The 18,442-nt window shown below is 40.6% G+C and overlaps 1 protein-coding gene across 2 annotated transcripts in view; it reads right to left on the bottom strand.

Moving 5' to 3' along the window:
* Window positions 1-18,442, bottom strand: part of dock10 (dedicator of cytokinesis 10) — a 69,598-nt gene that overhangs the window by 5,468 nt on the left and 45,688 nt on the right. For both annotated transcript variants that reach the window (XM_085371663.1, XM_085371661.1), the window contains exons 8-46: window positions 18,089-18,275; window positions 17,229-17,314; window positions 16,631-16,714; window positions 16,351-16,509; window positions 15,901-16,149; window positions 15,640-15,762; window positions 15,010-15,092; window positions 14,797-14,919; window positions 14,628-14,707; window positions 14,353-14,540; window positions 14,150-14,215; window positions 13,967-14,059; window positions 13,701-13,824; window positions 13,486-13,607; window positions 13,217-13,300; window positions 12,269-12,361; window positions 11,926-12,044; window positions 11,566-11,635; window positions 9,801-9,914; window positions 9,644-9,715; window positions 9,363-9,509; window positions 8,944-9,027; window positions 8,729-8,825; window positions 8,536-8,568; window positions 8,129-8,307; window positions 7,067-7,183; window positions 6,825-6,933; window positions 6,607-6,728; window positions 6,164-6,278; window positions 5,761-5,827; window positions 5,323-5,370; window positions 2,935-3,045; window positions 2,267-2,376; window positions 2,078-2,190; window positions 967-1,104; window positions 693-875; window positions 487-597; window positions 177-392; window positions 15-72 (exon numbers count right to left, since the gene is read on the bottom strand). In XM_085371663.1, the coding sequence (XP_085227789.1) occupies window positions 15-72; window positions 177-392; window positions 487-597; window positions 693-875; window positions 967-1,104; window positions 2,078-2,190; window positions 2,267-2,376; window positions 2,935-3,045; window positions 5,323-5,370; window positions 5,761-5,827; window positions 6,164-6,278; window positions 6,607-6,728; window positions 6,825-6,933; window positions 7,067-7,183; window positions 8,129-8,307; window positions 8,536-8,568; window positions 8,729-8,825; window positions 8,944-9,027; window positions 9,363-9,509; window positions 9,644-9,715; window positions 9,801-9,914; window positions 11,566-11,635; window positions 11,926-12,044; window positions 12,269-12,361; window positions 13,217-13,300; window positions 13,486-13,607; window positions 13,701-13,824; window positions 13,967-14,059; window positions 14,150-14,215; window positions 14,353-14,540; window positions 14,628-14,707; window positions 14,797-14,919; window positions 15,010-15,092; window positions 15,640-15,762; window positions 15,901-16,149; window positions 16,351-16,509; window positions 16,631-16,714; window positions 17,229-17,314; window positions 18,089-18,275 (4,477 nt within the window). The remainder of the gene's footprint in view (window positions 1-14; window positions 73-176; window positions 393-486; window positions 598-692; window positions 876-966; window positions 1,105-2,077; window positions 2,191-2,266; window positions 2,377-2,934; window positions 3,046-5,322; window positions 5,371-5,760; window positions 5,828-6,163; window positions 6,279-6,606; window positions 6,729-6,824; window positions 6,934-7,066; window positions 7,184-8,128; window positions 8,308-8,535; window positions 8,569-8,728; window positions 8,826-8,943; window positions 9,028-9,362; window positions 9,510-9,643; window positions 9,716-9,800; window positions 9,915-11,565; window positions 11,636-11,925; window positions 12,045-12,268; window positions 12,362-13,216; window positions 13,301-13,485; window positions 13,608-13,700; window positions 13,825-13,966; window positions 14,060-14,149; window positions 14,216-14,352; window positions 14,541-14,627; window positions 14,708-14,796; window positions 14,920-15,009; window positions 15,093-15,639; window positions 15,763-15,900; window positions 16,150-16,350; window positions 16,510-16,630; window positions 16,715-17,228; window positions 17,315-18,088; window positions 18,276-18,442) is intronic.

Raw genomic sequence — 18,442 nt, 5'->3', positions numbered from 1 at the left:
AAGTGTGGACTAACCTCTCCTCTTCAACGATTCAGCAATCAGGGCTGAGATGTGGATGTAGCACATAGCAGCCTGAGGGAAAGACAGAAGTTAGATGTTTTTTAAACTGATACTTTCATGTGACATTATCGATGTTTCTGAAGCCCGAGAACCTGACAAAATGCAACATTTCGAACCTCTGAGAGATCCCCGTTGCGGACGTGAATCTTGGCCATGCTCTCGAGCCAAGTGCGTCGAAGCTCAGGGGTGCTCGCGTAGGAATTGGCCAGACTGTACTGCAGATCCACCAGCATTTCAGGATCCTTCTCATGCTCCTTCATTTGTGCTGTAGCCATCAGAACTGTCCTGATCCGTTTGGTCAGGTCCTTCACCTCAGCAGGGAACGGTGTGTTCTGTAGAAAATGAAAGTAAAATTAAATATAAAGTACACGATTGATGATAATTATTGATAGAAAAGGTGTTTTAAAAGCTTAAGGAATTCTGTACTTTCAGTGGTGCATCTCCATTAGCAAAGTTGTTTATGATGGCCAGAGACTGTTGAAACCTCGAGCCTCCGATTCCAGCATCTGCTATCAGCTGGCTCACTGCCTTGATAACCTGTAGCAGAGACAGGCCAGTATAGCCATGAAACGGTGATACGCAAAGTACATAAAACTCAAATGAAGTCATTTTACTTCTTTATATTAACTGACCTGCAGATGTGAGCGAACGATCGACTTTCCCTTGGTAAACTCAAAGTTTTTTCTCATGAAAAAATACAGCAGGGCAGCTGCCTCCGTCTGGGTGGAGCTGGATCGATGGTTACAGCACTTGAGGATCTCGTAGCAAAGACAGCCACACAGGTCTGCCTTACCCTGGAAAAATGCACTGGGAAACTACAGAAAAAAGAGAAAGACGAAACTAACCATAAGATAATGACTCGAGTCTTCAATGATATGTTGAACGATTAAAGAAAGGTTTACGGACCTTTTGTACAAAAAGCCTGAGTGCAGCAAAGACATGCCGTAGAGTAGCAGTTGATTGGTTGATCTGAAAGAAGAGCAAGTAGGTGTCCAGCACCTTCTTCATCAATGTGTTCTGTCCATCGTCCTGCAACAGCTGCTTCTGGATGAATGTGAGAAAACGAAAGCAAAACATGTTTCACCAGACTTAACTTCAATGCAGTCTTTAAAAAAACACTAGGTGGCAGTATGTATGAAATGAATGTGTATGAAATGTGTTAAGACTTGAGCCACCTCACATTTATTTATATTTTGCTGGGAAAGTGGGAAATGGGTGTAACAGTTTACTGTAACATCTGCAGACATGTGTAAGTACAGTAAAAAAGGCAACAATGGAATTTATACAAATTCTGCTTGAAAGTCAATATTTGGTATGCCCACTTTTATTGAGTGAAACATTAATGATGGAAGCAGACAAATCCCCATCAGGTTTGCATCAAGAAGGACTTCTATTGTAAAAACAAAAAACAAAAAAAACCTGCCAAATTAAATATACAGAGCTAAAGGGAGCAGCCAAAAGTAGTTTCACTGTCTAGCCTATCGTTAATTTTTTTTATAAAAGTAGTAATAGTAATAGTCCTTCAGGTGTCTACAAAGCTTTTCTTTGGATGTTGACTGTCTTTTGTTCCATTTCTGTTAAAACGATCCCACAATGCTTCAGTAATATTGAGGTCCAGGTTGTGGTGAGGCCAATCCAAACTTAATCTAACTGAAATGCAGTTCTAATCCACAACAGAGCCTCAACATTGTTTATTTTTATTTTTATTTTTTACACGTGGCTGTAGACACTCACTGTTCCTCTTTACCATGCCTCCTGACTACCTCTGTACATATCAGTGAAGATGAACCAAACATTTCACTCAATAAGACCTGTTGCCACTGGTTTTCAGGACGGTTTTTGTGCAATTTGGTATACCTCAGTTATTTTCCCCATTTCCTTCCTTTAGAGTGTCTTCTTGACAGCCACATTTCCACATAAGTGGCTTAAAAAAATAAATTTCTCTAAAGAAGTACAATGTAATACTTTGTGGTATTAACTTTACTTTTGGGTTGTATAATATGAAATGGTCACAGACCTTCTGATGCTGAACAAACAGCTCTAGTACATCCAGCACAGTGAGGGCGACCTCTGTGGACATGTTCGCCTCAATATCTGTAGGACTCAACGTGTCCCCATCCTGAATGCCGTCTAGAAATAGAAGCACGTATGAATAACAAATACATCAAAGTAACCTCACTGTGACCTCAGTCAGAGTATTTGTTACCTGGCTCCATCAGCTGCAGCAGCTTGGGGTTGGTGAGGGCATTCTTGCCCCTGATGATGGGCATGGTTTGGGAGCGAGCATGCCGGTGGCCATCACCCCCAGATGCCATCCTGGAGGGTCAACAGCATGAATCAGAAGCTCATATAAATCACAGCGTGTGCGTGTTTTACTCATGACTTCTTTAAATTGCCCTTCAGTAAATGTGGTACTAAACCTTTGGATAAATGCAAAGGTACACTATCGCTAAAGATTCTGCACACTTAAGTAGGCGGGTAGATATAAATGACATCCATGTCTCAAGGACTTGCTGCTATTGGGAAGCTATCAACACATGAGTGTACAGACACAAAGACTGGCAAATCACACAGAACACTGCAGGTATGGGAAGAGGCATGCTGAGAACACAAGTTACAGTCTGTAATGTGGAAACACAGTGGTCACATAAATGGTGAAATTACACACGACACAAATGCATTATCCTTTTTTTTCAAGTATTCACATTGCTCTTGCATGTTTAACGTGTATTAAAGAGTCTGGAGTTTTATGACATCATAAAGCACTTTTGGGCCACCAGACATCATTAGCATTCAGAACACTTTCAGTAAACAAAGACTTTGTTTGTCATCATGGCTGAGGTGTTGTCTGTTTTCCTTGTGGAGGGTGATTACCATTGTGGGAAGATGCTTGAGGGTTGAGAGGACTGGGAGGGGTTGTTAGAGCCCTTCAGGGTGCCATTGGCGTGGGTTGACTGAGCCAGCTTTACTGCCGCTGCTAGCTTCCTGTTCACAAGCCAACCACATCAAAGCTAACATTAGTTAGTTTAATTAAGACCATCATTTTTAAAATTGTTATTAGTTAGATATCCTAACTGTGGGTGGCATGCTAATAGCTGTTAGAGCATGTCTGTAATCAATAAAAAAACTGACCTTACTGTCTAAATGTGAAGCAGCTTGCAAAGCGCTACAATTTTTGCACCTTTGTGACCTTGTTACATATTTATAGAAGCCGGGTCACATTTGATTTTAGTAAGGCTAAATGAAATGCAAAAAGCACACAAGATCTCCGATTTGACCTTGGTGTGATGAAAGCGGCTGGAGCCAAAAACAAGGATCAAACAGCTCGAGAGGAAGGTCAGCCAGATGGAAAGGTTAGAGTCAGTAGAGCTGATGCTTTTAGTTTTCCACTAGTATAGTAATGTGAAAATGTTGCATTAACTCTTGGTAGAGTGTGAGTGGAAGCTGGGGCTTCGGGGTGATAGTAACATACAACTATGGACAGCTTAGGGACAAGATATTGGTGTGATGAAGCTGAATGTCAGTTATGCTGCGGCACAAATGAGCTCCGTAACAGTATCTCAAGAAAAACAGATGTTCAATTTATCAAATTATTGTGATCCTTAAAGCTTGATCAGAAACTGCTGCCAATCTGAGTAAAGCAAATGCTTCCTGTGCCAGATAAAAGAAAGCGCGTAAGCCAATCAACACAAAAGCATCAGAGCCTATTAAAAACACTGAAGCCAAGCAGATGGTGGAGCTGAGCCAGTGCTGAGACTGAAGGCATGGAGGCAGAGGGTTACAAGGTCAACGTGCAACATCTGAGTCGTAAAATGTGGAAAAGATGTAAAAAGCAAACGAAACCAGCACACGGAACATTACATAAAATGGATCTGTGTCAACAAAGAAAGTGTTACTTGATGTGACAGGACATCGATAAATGTGCGGTCACAAGGACAAACCATTATCAGAGGCACCATGCACAGAGCGGGGGGGTGAATGCATGCACTGTCATGGAAACTACAACAGCAAGGTCGAACATGGAGAAAACGTAACAGGCAAATGTTACTTAGTTGTGTTATGTTGGTCGTGTGCATTGAGAACATAGAACATTAAGGAAGTAAGGGATAAGCTAGAATAATGTCTGGGACTAAACTACAACATTGCTGGATAAATGAAACAATTTCCTCAATCAGCTTCTAACTATGACCAGTGGCCCTAAAACATGTCTTGGAAATCTTTGGTTGAATTTATATATGAGATTTCTCTGTTTTTTGCTTTTAACTGTTAACTTCTCATTGATCTAAAGTGGGTGGGGCTCAGCTAGTAAACGTCAATGCCATGATATGACAGCTTATGTTGTCAGACTACTGTCAATAACACAGGATTAAACCACAGTCACACACTCCTGATGAAGCAGATTAGTAGTTTTTGACAGTTACACTTGTTATTCAAGCATTTCCTGATGGTTTAATCACAAATATTCAAGATTAAATCTTTAAGACCTAATGTAATGTATTTCATCACTCCTGAACTTCAGTGGGGTGCCCAAACTGACTCAAAAGAGCCAACAGAGAAAGATGCCGAGACAGACACACTCTGAATCCCCCGTGGCCTGGTATTATGGATGAATGTTAAGTAGCTAGCAGCCCCAGACAGGCTCAACTACGTCTGAGAGCCCTAGCTAGGCTTCCAGCTATCTTCATTCAGTTAATGCCTCCACACACAGTAAAGCAGTGTGTTCTCCCAGCCTTTTGTTGGCTTACATCTCAGCATCCTATTGCTGAAAGGAAAAAAAGAGGGCTAATTTAATTAGCTGGGAGGATCCAGAAGATGGAAGAGGCTCGCAGTGCCAATGGCTCAGCTCCAGTAAGAGCACGCACACACGATAACAACCCCCATCCTGTGTTTGCCAACCACTACACTACAATATCCAGCAGTGATTCTTTTCGAACAGTGAGATCCAGGAGTTTCACCTCCCCCCTTCTTCTTTTTCTTCCCTCCTTCACCTCCTCCCCTCTTGAAGCTGATCCCTGAGTGTGTGCACGCATACTGAACACATTTTAGTATTTCTGCCTGACTTAGTCTGATTTCACGTGCGTGCGTGTGCGAATGTGTCTGTGGGGCTGCATTTATGATTGTGTGAATGATTACATGAATTATGTATCATTGTGTGGTGGCAACATGTACACTGAGTTAATAAGCAGTTTCCATATGTGTAGCGTTACAATAAATGCATTTGAATGGCACCTGCTCCATCTCTTTGCTGGAGAAAGCACTCACCTGGCTATGTGGCGTTTTCCAAGGAATCTAAAATGCTGAAGACAGAGCCTAAGGAAACACAATTCAAAAGTTTTCTCAGATAAGAAGACAGATAAGATGGAGTGCATGTGATCACACTGAGGTGAACCAGAACAGTCTAGATGCTGAGACAAACAGGAAACACGGAAAGTTAATTTACTGCACTCGTTGGTGGACAGGAGCTCTCACTGGAATTATAGTCTGTTTTTCTTCTCTCTACCTCTCTCTTATAGTGTCAGTATTTTCATACTGGCCACGTTCCCTTTTCTACTCTTCTTGTTCACTTGCCCTCAACCCCGTCTGTCTCTCTACAGTTTTTTTTTCTCTCTCTCTCTCTCTCTCTCTCTCTGTGAACAGTGAGTATCTCTAATCAGTGTAGCAATGCCTGCAGTCTTCAGCAAAAACAAGAAGAGCTCTTACTCCAGAATGTTGAAGAAGTCCGAGATCTCCTGGTGAATGGCGCGGTGCCAGTAGGACACCAGCACATCTGGAAATAGACAATGAAAGACATAATATAAAAAATCTTTTCACAGACTGAAAAAAGTATGGCTATCTGAAGCTCACAGTATTAAAATCCCTCAGCAACAGAACAAAAAGCAACTTTTGTGTCAATTTTTGTATACATTCACTGCTAAGTATAGCAGTAAATGTAATAAATTTCCTGTGGACTGCATGAATTCTTTAAGTGATTTTTATTAATCCTTTATTTATCCAGGTAAAAATCTCATTGAGATTAAAAATCTCATTTCCAAGAGAGACCTGGCATCATGGCAACAAAAGTCACATACCACATAGGTATATAACATTTAGCGATAGATCTTACCTTCAGATATGGTTTTCATGATCTGCAAAAAGCACATGAGGAGGCTGCGGGTCTCTGCCTGGTCCAGCTTGTCACATCGAGAACCGTAGCCTATCAGGGACTGGGGCCGGGCAAACTAAGGACCAACATCAGATAGAAATGCAGTCAGTGATAAACTGTTGCTAACAGGAGTTAAAAGTTGGATATAATGGGCGTGTTATTAGCTGGTCCAGTATTTTTAAATAAAATTTTACTACTTTTAAAAATGCAGAAACAAGATATTATATGGGTGATTTTGGGTTGCTGGAGGTGCTGATTGCTGAAATATATTTTACGCATTATTTACAAAGTATAATGCTGCGGTCTTACAATGTACATATGAAGACTACCAATGAAACTTATAATAAATAAATGACTACATTTTCTATACAGATGTTTGCTCTTTTTCATGTGAACTGTCTCACCTTCTCACATCCATCCATTTTCTCGCTGTTCCTGTCACTGTTGCTCGGGTTGGAGTCCACGCTGATCAGAGAGCCTCGAGAGTCAGCCTGGTTAGCCGTAGCAACTGCCAAGGAGGAGAAGGCTGGCGCGGGAAGAACAAGTGTAGGCATCAATGTCCTGACTTACTTTATATTAGATAGATTCACTGGAAATAGACACACACATATAACAGTGCTACCTGTAATGGAATTGAGTACTTCTTTGGAAAATGAGGCATCTACAGAGTTGGCATGGCGAGTAACCCCTCCAGCTGCCACTGCTCCCACACTGAGGTCATCTCGAGAGCCCTGTTGCAGGTGCAAAAAAGACAGCACAAAGAGAAAATAGATTTACCTTAAAACATAATACATGATTCTGAACATTTAGGAGCCAATCAGTACAGTGTTTTTTAATAATTTCATCATTTGTCTTGACTCTTACTTGGTCACTAGCAGTAAAGTAGATGGGGAAAAGGTCCCTGAGGAAGAATCTTGGCATGTTGTCCAGGATGAGGCCATAAAGCGGCAGGTAGAGAGATGCAATTCTTGCCTGCTTTTCCTGGAAAAGAAAGTATCAGTCAGAATTGGTCTAATTAAATCAGTACTTTTTTTATATAAATCATCTCATTATTTGACTCAGAAACCTTTTTTTAAGCTTTTTTAGGCCAAATACATGCAATTCAAACTTAAGGTTATGTGTTTAACCCCGGCTCTGAGTAGGATGAGTGAGTGAAAAATAAAAGGTGGAAAATTTCATAACAAATTACATGACTGAGTAGCTCTTTTTTTATACCCGATAATCAGTATAAAAAGAAGCATCCAGAAAGGCAGAGTCTTTTTTAGATGTGAGGATTATAAAGTGTTGTTAAATTAAGAAAGATGTAACACAGTGATGACTTTTTTTGAAACGTGCTGCTGACATCAGATTAATTACAGTTAATTGCAATTTTAAACTTTAAAAATTACAGATGAAATTATTTCCTAGTCATTATATTCATTTTATTTACACTTTGCTTTATTTCGACATTGTTTTTCTTAAATGTAATGTACTTCCTAATCCCTGTATAAAAGCACTGCAGACTGCACTCATGAATTAGAATAAAGCAGCCATGGAAATTCACTGACCTCAGCAAAATTTTAAATAAAATTTCACCTGCATTGTGTTGCATGAGTGGTTTTTATTAATGTAGCCATTTTATTTCTTGATTGCACACATTTGGTTTTCATTCAGGCTTCGGCCTGACTACAGCCCACTGCTCTTGTGTTGTGGTTGGCAGTATTTGGCAACGTTTAACTGAGGGCAGATTGCTAACTTTGATCTGATCTAGACCCTTCCCAGCATCCATTAAGACATCTTCATGGCTGCTTGCAGCTGCTTTGAAGAATCACATGTCAGTGTGTATGTGTTTGCATGAGTCACTGTGGAAGAATTTCTACTGTTTGCTCATGACTCATTTTTCATGGCTTCGGTTTCTTTTCCCATGTTAACATCTGTTCTGTCTACCTTGGTGGCATAGCGTGCATCCAGAGAGTGTTTGGCCATTAGGGTTTTCAGGGTGGCCAAGGCTAGGTGTCTCAGGTCTTGCTCGTCCTGGAGAGCCAGCCCCAGTTCTCTCAGCAACAAGCCAGTCAGGAAGTGTTTCCTGCAGAACTCTCCAGTCAGGTTGTACTCAGGCACTGATGCTGAGGAGAGACGCCACAAAGAGAGCCACATTTTAAATGGAAATTAACTGAACTGCACAGGATTCAAACAAAGCTTACACACATATTTGCTGTAGTTCACTGATCAGCAAATATTGCGACATGCTGAATGTTTTTATGGATTTCATCATCATCATGATATTCATCCCACTTCAGGATACACAGTGTAGCACATACAATGTAACAAAAGGAATGAGTGAACATATTTACCATGAGTACTTTGTGTTTCTGGGAATGCATGGTCTGACATGGACACATAAAGTGAGAAAAAAAAATGACAGAAAGAGAAAGCGAGAAAGACTGAGTGTTAATAAACAAATGAGAGCTACTCGATGCGTGATCGTTACCACATTGAAAAGACACTCAGTGCCCTACAAGCGTATAACCTGGGGTGCGACCTTACCTGTGATGCGAGCGGAAGGTAAGGGCAGGCTGAGAGGAATGTAGTGTTCATGGTTACACACTTCTCTCAGGAATTCAAATTTGAGTTCACACAAGACCTGTAAAACACACAAAAACAACATTAACATATTGTGTAGCTACACATAAAAGAAGGAACGTCTGTATGATTCATTTCTACTTTCCTGGTATCAGTTTCATTGAGATTTTTTTTGTTACCTTGCTGTCGGCAGCAGTGATCATGTTAATGTAGTTGCTGATTAGTTTGAATGTAAAGCCTCTGTCCATCAGGGTAAAGCAGCGCTGCAAAGACACAAAGACTGGAGTCAAACTGGCGATCAGACTAAGCATCACTTAATAAAACAGAAAGAGACACATCATTTAGCATAGATGGAGGAATCAATGGATAACAAATTGTATCTGCAGACTGTTTACACAGTTTGTATTGATCCCACTAAGAGCAAAATGTTGTAAGCCTAATAGCGCAGTGATACAGTATATGTTTTCTTCACATGGGCTCAAACTTGAAGGAGTCCAAAGCACCAACAACCTGTTTGTTATTTTGGGTTTTTTTTGACAAGGTTTCCCTTTAAGATTATACTTTGAATTAACAAGATAACTTCTAAAAATTCTCTCACCTTCACAAAAGCTGCCACGGCTAAGTTAGCACTGCGTGTTTCTTCTGGCATCTCTTTGTTCTTCCAGAAAATGTGTTCAGACACTGTCTCCACCAGGTTCTCCACACGGCTCTGGTAAGATGAGGGGAATCGCTGGGGCCTGGGAAGCTTTAGGAACAAAGATTAAGCAAGACATGGTCATGCAGCATGTACTGGGAAGATGGGAAGTGCAAAGAAAACTTGCAGGTGTGGTCAGTAATTGACGAGATTAGAAGAGGTAGAAGTGGATTTTAATACTTTACCTTTAACTTGTCATAGTCAACCAAATGTTGGGCCATGGACTTGACGATAAGTTCAAAGAAGAACCAGGAGAACTGCAACCAGAAGAGGCTAAAGTAGGTCAATCCTGTTCATGTATTTAGTGAGTAATTAAGAGTGAGTAGGAGGATGGAAGCAAACCTTCAGCACATTCTTGACAGCTGCTTGCTCATTGCTCTTCAGGTCAAAAGTCATTCCCTTAGCCAGCTCTTCATGAACTGTCCTAAACCCATGGTCCTCTGACTTGAACACATACTACAGAGAGAGAAAGAGAGACGGAGAGTAGGAAAAAAATGAGTCATACGTGCACATGTAGCAATTTATTTGTTTTAAATGATTTGAGGGTATTTTTTGATACCAACTGGGAAGTGAAAGTATTCAGTGAGTTGAGAAGTAGATACAACAGTTTCAACAATTATAACTTTATTTTAATTATTGTTTAATTGGAGATGATGTATCTGAATTTCAGGAGCGGGACCACGCCTCCAAACACGCTCCTTCCAGTTATCATCTATATAGATTCCCCCAGTTCTGCAAGCTGCTCATTCTCATTCACGTGCCCCACCCTCCCTCCTTGTTCTCAGTTCTATAACTTCTTCACTCCTATTTAGTACACGGGGATCTGCCAGGCCCGGGAGCCGCCGCCAGTCCTCTTCGAGTCCTTCCCCAAACCACAGCTCAATTCATGTCCAAGCATTCACCTTTACCTACTAAAATGCTGTCAAACCGAAAATGAGGACGTGGGTCCAGCTAGTGAATTATGAACTCTTTTTTTTTTTTTCAGAATAAATACAATACAGTACAGCAAACCAAATAATTTCTTATTTTGAACAGTCTGGTGAACACAACGACATTTAATGGCATGCTGTAGATAACTATGCTGCAGCTCTTTCTCTGTGTTTTGTTGTTTTGGATATAAAAAAGTTTTGATTAACTAAGATCATTTTCAGCTATTCAGTTATTAGTAACATGTGTTTGGGGGTTTTTTTCAATGAAAAAAAATATACGACTAATTAAAAAAAAAACACTGAAAGATTCCCTATGCAATTTCCTAAAGTCAGCAAAAAAACAAAGAAATTATTCTCATAATTTTCTGTTTTCCGATTTTTATGGACTAATCAATTAAGTGTTACTAATATGCACAGTTCTATAGAAGCATTTGTAAAAAATATGCTTTCATACAATAATATATGAAATTATAGCAAATAAAATATTTCAATCCCGTATATTTAAAAAAAAAACTACAACATAATTTGCATTTGTTCAAATGACACTACTGAATCTCAATGCAATTCACACTTAGTAGTTAAAGAATGAATACAAGCTAACACTCAGCACTTTAAATTGGGCACCAGTACTGCCGGACATCGTGCCAATCTGTTACTATAACAACCCTGTTGCCACTGACTCTGCTTGTCCTCTCTCTTTGCCTCCCTTCATTTCTCACTGTCACTGCCTCTTCACGCTCTGCAGTCTTCCTTCACTGTAGCCAACATGAAACAGGTCTTGTGCTTTCTCCTGCTCTCTTCTCTAATCCTCTCACTGATTTTCCCCCCTAAACAAACATGCCTTGTGTTTTTGATTGAGCAGGCTGAATGTCCTAGTTTGCCTCCTGCTCAATCCCTCTCTCTTCTTCTCCTTTCCCTTTTTTCTGTGTTGATGTTTGCACAGCGTTCTGGGCGTGTGGCCCTAGCCACACTGTTGCTGGCCCAAATGCACCCAAACACACACACACACACACACACAGCTCCCTTTTCTGTTTTGTTTTTCTTCACAAATTAAATAGCCAGAGCAGGGTTTCCATTCCTTTGTGGAAAATATCAGACTTCTAAATTATTATATGATATTTCTGAGCATGTGCATGCAAACACACTGTATTCACCACACACACCAGCTTCTTTTATACCTTGATGTAGGAGTGCAGGCTAGAATCCAGGTTTTCTTCATGGCACTTTGCAACAATGTGGACCAGTACTCTGTAGACACAGACCAACAACAATGATTTTATTCAATTGCTTTCATTGTTAAATAATATCAAGAATTGCTGTATTTCTCTCTTTGTTTCACTGGATGAACTTATTGTGTGAGTCTGGATTAATTATAGAACAAAGTAGCAATTCAATGACATCAACAATAAAAGGGAAGATACTGACTCAAACAGAAATATAAATCACTACACTCTTTTTCTCACTCTGCTTTCATCACCTGGATAAACCCAGGACTCTATTATCAATGCATTAAGGACCTCTGTAGTACCACTGCCTACCTGGTGGTGGCAGTAGTGACCTCATCATTGTCATTCTGAGTCAGAACCTTGAACAGCTGGTTGAAGAGGACTGGCAGAAATCGGACTATCACTGGGATTCTCTCCATGCTGAGGAGACCCTGGAGAAGGATGGGAAAGAAGCGAGCGAGGAGGAGTGGGTGGACAAGATTGAAGCGTGAAAAAGGGGTAAAGAAGAAACCGTGAAGGGGCTGGTAAAAGTCTGACGTGCTGACACAGTGTTGAACTCATTAGGATGTGTAGCAGTGTTTGGTAGTTAAGGCTCTGGCTTTTGTCTCATTCGCAAGTACTGAGATTTGAGGAGATACAGCGGCTTTACTCTGACCTTCAGGCAGTTGAGGAAGTTGGAGGTAGGAGGTATAGAGAGGTCCAGCTCTCTCTTCTGGCACTGCTGGAAGAATCGGTTCAGGTGGGGGTCCTGACACAGAGAGAGGAATTCTTGAAAAAATGAGCAGCTAACATCTGCGGTATTACTTAGTGGACTCTTTCCTTTTTAAACGACAGTTAATGCTGAAATATGAACTTCAGCACCTCACAACTATGTTGTTGAGTGATTCAGCCCTGGTTTTATTTTAGACACCTGAAATGGATTTTACAACGTTAAAGCGTAAAAGATAAAAGGTTTTGGGCTGTAATTGTTCTTTTTTTAAACATATTTTTACATATATGACTGTATATTTACCCTGTCTTATAAGGGACTTTAAAGCCAGTTTATTGTAGTGTAAGAAAAAAGTCAGGCATAGATGAGATTTAGTCAATTAAGAAGCTGCTGTGCAGGGTTTCAAACATCCCATGATAGCAAACTGCACAGAAACTGTTCATTTCCTTTTTTTATGTGCCACGCTACATTACCACATTACCCTTTGATGCTGATTGTGCATTTGGGGCTCGTGTTTGCAGAAGTTTGGAAGGTGCATTTGTTTTAGGGATATTTAATTGCTATTTTCATGTTCATTGCCATTTAAAGGAGATAACTCAGAGAGGACGCTTGACTTTGACAAGTCACTTTAGCATTTTCAATCATTTCACAATAGCACTGTGGTTGGAACAACAGAAAGAAATCCTTCCAACCATCTATTTTGTTTTTGTTTTGTTTTTTATTTCATTCACAATACACACTGAATACATGTACATTCAGTGTTATGTGGGACTATAACCCACCCCAAAACATGCCGATCAAAGAGTGGGCATACAGAAGTTCTCACCAGGTCGTCGCAGTTTCAAAGCCAGAAAAAAGGAGGGAAAACCACAGAATCCCAAATGATGGTCGTACCTGAGTGTATACTGTGGAGATAACGTTGGTGGATACTTTAAAAATAGGCTTTCCTCCATCAACCCATTTCATATCTGCTCCATTCTGTCAAAAGGGAAGAGAAGAGTTTGTGTGTGAGGACTAAAAATATCACACTAATCTATCACACGGTGTAATGTTTAATACGCTTCCCTTTAAAAATTAATGCTACTATTAATCAGCAAGGTTTGCAATATTTACACACTCCTTTCGCCTGTCTCTTACCCTCCTATTTTTGCCCTCAGTCTCACCTTGGTGTTGCTGGCTTCCTTGATGGCCAGATATCCAGGAGGCAGGTTGCAGGAGATGGGGATGTTGAACTCCTGAGATGACACGCGGCCTTCTTTGAGCAGAGGCAGCCAAGAATATCCCACTAAACAAACCAAATAAACAAAAGAAATACTGAATAAAAGGCAAAAAATAACAACTACAACTACTACAGGCTGGAAAACTACCAATATCTCACCTGGGGTCTCCAGAGTCTCTTTCCTCTTTGAATTTGTCTTAGCATTAATGTCACATGTGACATGGTAAAAGGAGAAGAGAAGATGGTGCTTTTCATGGAGGTGAGTAGGAAGCTCAATCTTCACCTGAAGACAGAACAGCATTTAATGATTTATGTGCTTTAGAAAGACCTTTAAACGCGTTCTTTCTAAAGGTTGATAAAGCTGATCCACTTCTAGATTCTAATTATCTTTATGTGATGAATGGAGAAACAAATATGGTCTTCACCTCATCATAGAAGTCGGGGCTCTGAGAGTGATGTAGGACGGTGGAGCAGGCTGTTGTGGTAAAGACTGGTCCTCCTGGTTTGCCATAGATGCACTGTAAAAACAGCAGTTTTCCATGATTAAAAGGACTTGAATGGAGAAAGGACGAGTCGTGTAAAGTATGCCAGAAGGCGTAGCTTTCTACCTTTAAGGGTTTTTCAACCTCTTCATCTGAGCTGCGGAACTCCACGTAGACCGAAAGGTTACGAGCCTTGAACAAGAGGACCATTGTGATGTTAATGACTAAATACGTTCAAAAGGATTGCACCGTAGCAAAACACGAAGCATATAAAAACAAAACGAAAAACTTTATTTCAGTGTCGTGGTAAATGATACTAAGGGGCATACCTTAGCAAAGCTCTTCTGACTGTCATACTTGAGATGCTTAGGGTAGACGTAGATGTGGTTTTTGTAGACGCGATGTGGCTGAATGAACTTGGTGGTGTCCTGTGCAAACTCCTCCACCTCCACTGTGGGTTGGTGTTTAGTCAGGTCTTCAAAGGGCTTCACTGGTATATAGGAGGATGTCACACAGTCTGATGGAAAAAGATGTATGTCAAACGTAGAAATGAGAAAGGGATGAGGAAAAGAAAGCAGAATGGGAACATGAACAGCAGACGTACTAGGATGCTCCATTGGAACATAGTCTAACGCGATATCCAGCGTCCCAGGAATAGTCTGTAGTTTGCTTGTTTTCTCAGCCCTGTAAAAATAAAACTTTGTGTAAAATGTGGATCCAATCTTGGAAAACTATTTGCAGACTACTTTGCTAAAGCCTGCAGGCTATCTTACCTCTTGTACTCAGACACCAGCTTTATCAGGTCATCTGTGGAAATCTTGTTGCTCTCCTGTTTGAAAAGAGGTGAGAAACGAGACTCTCGGTCCAATGCTCCATGGTTGTCCTTAAACACTGACCTTTAACGGGAAGAAAGAGATGTAAATTACCAATGGATGAGGAAAAGATTTTAGGGGAAGTTCAAAAATATTATGAATACCGGCACTAACCTGACAGACCAGGCAAATGGCATTCTGTACTTTCCCAGTTTACTACAAAACTGTTTGTTGGACTTCAAAATCTTCTGAACAGTCTGTTCAAGACACAAAAGCAGAACCATGTAGAGAGGGAAATGTTAACAAGGTCCTGCTGACATTCCTGAACACTATACCTAAATTCTAGCTGACCCTGACAGAGTGACAGACTAAATCAGAGGTTATTTAATACAGTAACTCTGGCAGCTGCTTGGATGTCTGCTGATTCACTTAGCCACTTAAACAAGGATCGCATGGACCCCTGGCCTTGGGGAAAGCCAGGAAATGTCTAGGATTAATGATGGAAAAACATCATTCCTGAACTATCTAGCTTGACTGGCATTCAGTGATGAAGATAACTCGTCTTACAGAAAAAAAACAATTTTGCAAATGTCAATCTAAACTATTTTACTAGATTAAGGCATTTTCCTTACAATAACAGCATGTCTCATGGCCCATTTTCCCAGTCTGCATTTAGATATAAGACACTATAAAAGCTTTAGCTCTGTGTTATTGATCAGAGGTTGATATAAATGCGGTATGAAGTCATATAAATACTGATTCAAACAGTTAGAATGAACAGAAAGGCAAAAGTTTGTTTCTGACCTTGCTGGAGTCTGTATTCTTTGTATAAGCTTCAGTTCCACAAGCAATATTTCCCATGAGCACTTTCTCCACTCTTGCGACCATCACTATGTCTGTGTGGGGGTTGGTCACTGAGAAAATGGCCTGCAGGGACACCAATGAAGAAGCATATTACAGCCTATGTACATATTAAATACAGAATAAGTAATGGAGAAAAAAAGCGTTATTTTCCCCTTTTCGTGTTATATCTATAAAACCTAACTTGGAGTAATGTCCTCGTACCTGTTTGGGAAAGCAAAGCCAGTGCTCCAGGTCCAGGCTGAGGTAACAGTCACCAGGCTTCCTCTCAGCAGGAGAACACAAGCCATTTTCCTGACCTCCAACCTCCGTACCCGGAGCCCCCGTCCCGTTACTTAGGCCTCCGAGCATCTGACGCACTGCCTCGTGGTTGAGGTCTACGTGGAAGTCTGCAGATACCTTCCTCCCTTCTCGTATATCCAGTAGAGCCAGCGAAACGAAGAAGGGTTCAATCTAGTGGTGCAGATTCAGCACAGTTATTGCCTGCACATTTATTCAAAAAGCAAATTTGACAAAGCTTCACTCAGCATAATATGTCTTTTAAATGCCTTTGGAAAAAAACACTAACGTATGTCGATATGTTTTATCCTGTTTAAAAGAAAACTGCTTATTAAACAGTAACACAATAAAGCAAAATGAGTGTCTTATGCTCACATTAGTGACCGGTCCCGTTTCACTCTCGTTGACGCAGCCTTGTAGCATGAGGTTGAAAGATCGGCAAGTTGCCATAAATCTCCTGCCAAGCTTCTCCTCAAAAGGACGCACTGGTGTGCTTTCAGTGGATGAATGTTCACTTCGTGGGCTTCTCAGAGCCTGTGGTTAGTGAAACACAATTTACTCGGAGGCCAGCTTCATTTTATTCAACTACAAAGTGCAGCAATGCATAAAGTAAAAAGTAGTCTACAGTGGTTATAATGTACTCATTTGTACTTACAGGAGTGTCTGGATCGAGCGAGAAAAGATTCAACCTCTCTTCTCTTCTGGCGGAACGAATTCCTTCATCTGTCTCTGAGATATACTGCGACAGGAAAGATGGCAGGAAGTCAGAAAGAGGCAGTCAGAGAGCAGTTCATTGCAAATAATAGCTACACTAATGTAATTTATGATATCTGTAAATAGAGTGCTTTTTTCCACTTTTGCTTTGATTTGAGTGTTTCTAGCATATTCTGGTCGCCTGAATTTATAGACTGCAGTTTTCTTGAAAACAGATACAATTACATTGTTTCTTTTCAGCCTGATAAAAATCACAACAAATTTTCTTCCTCATAAAACCAGCATGCTTGCACTGACAAGTTTGTTTTCTGCTCTTCTCCTAAAGTCTCAGTATGTTTTTCAGTGTATTATAATCACCAGGTGATGATCCATGCACATAGAATATGGAGCTGTTCATGAAAACACGCCACCACCGGTACTGAGACACTTGGATGTATACTGTGCACGCATGTACTGTTAAATATGATAATACTATGTGTTGGTAGTCGTAGCTGAGTTATAACACTGACTAAAACATGTGAGCCTTTGGTGTAGCTAACCTTTGCTAGCTCTGGATTGATGCCGTTCTCTGTGGTTTCTTCATTTTCCTGCAAACAGGAGTCACTTAACGACAGGTCAAACACATCTGCAGAGAAAACAAACACAATCAGGACACCTGAGAGCGACTTTTATTTATGACTGATGGCTGACATCATTTAGTGGTTAGGAAAGTTTATCTAAGCAGGGAATTTTATGTTACAGATCATATAACATTTTCTTAAATAGCAACTCACTGGTCTAAATACACACCAACCAGAGTCAGCAGGCATATACATCTCAGAATAAAATATGACTCAATTTGTGGTATTCATGGATAATAAGGCAGGCAGGCTTCTGGAGAAATATACCCTTCAAACTGCCTGAAGCAATTTCTCCTAAAAGCCAGGCTGAACAAAAGGGCTCATTAATGTTAGGTTAACACACACCCACAGCCTGATTTAGAGGCAGGCTAACAGACCACAGAGCCATGACGGCTCTGGGCATTACATCATACCTTCACTTTTCACTGGACCAATTTTTAATACCCTATCAGTGTTTTGTGTTACGTTACAGGCTGTGGATCCATGCTCTGCCTCTCACACAACTGGCACAGAAGGATTGTTAATCACCACATCTGATGCACTGAACCAAGGTGGAGTCACTTTTGGGTATCAGATTAATTTCCTGAAAGTGATGGACTCAGTAGAAATTCCCCATTAAGGTCATGGCAAGATGACGGACATTATTTAGTCAGACAGAGAGAAAAAGGTTACACTTTCTGCTGACATCGACTATAAAATTGTGCCCATAATTTATCCAGATGCTGGAATTATGCAAAAAAAAAAAAAAGCTTAATTCTTTTACATGAACTCTTTCTCACCCTGCCGGTGTTCGTTGAGTTCCAAGCTCTTGCGGTCTTGAGCTGGTGCTTCAGGAGGACTGATCTGTAGGATACGGGTCAACGTGCTAATCCACTCCTCCATGTCCTGCTCGCTCTCTGCGGCCAGCACAAAGTACGTAACCTCGTTCATCTTCAGCTCAAAGGCATGTTTCCTTAGGCGGTTATTCTTTAGGGAAAGAATGAAAGGCAAGGAAAATCTGGTCAGGTTTAGTTCTCGGAAAATGCTATACGTTTTTGCATCTACACATGTAGTTTTTGAATGTAGGCCATTTTACTGTGTGTGACCATTCCTAGAGGCACATTTTTCAGTAGTGAGCAGAGGGTAATGTCAGT

The sequence above is a fragment of the Diplotaxodon limnothrissa genome, linkage group LG14, assembly GCF_057381915.1.
Source record: "Diplotaxodon limnothrissa isolate DT_005_m linkage group LG14, D_limnothrissa_male_GT1.1, whole genome shotgun sequence".
Classification (NCBI taxonomy): Eukaryota; Metazoa; Chordata; class Actinopteri; order Cichliformes; family Cichlidae; genus Diplotaxodon; species Diplotaxodon limnothrissa.
Note: the sequence above shows the minus strand (reverse complement) of the source record. Positions and strands in the feature narration are given on the sequence as shown.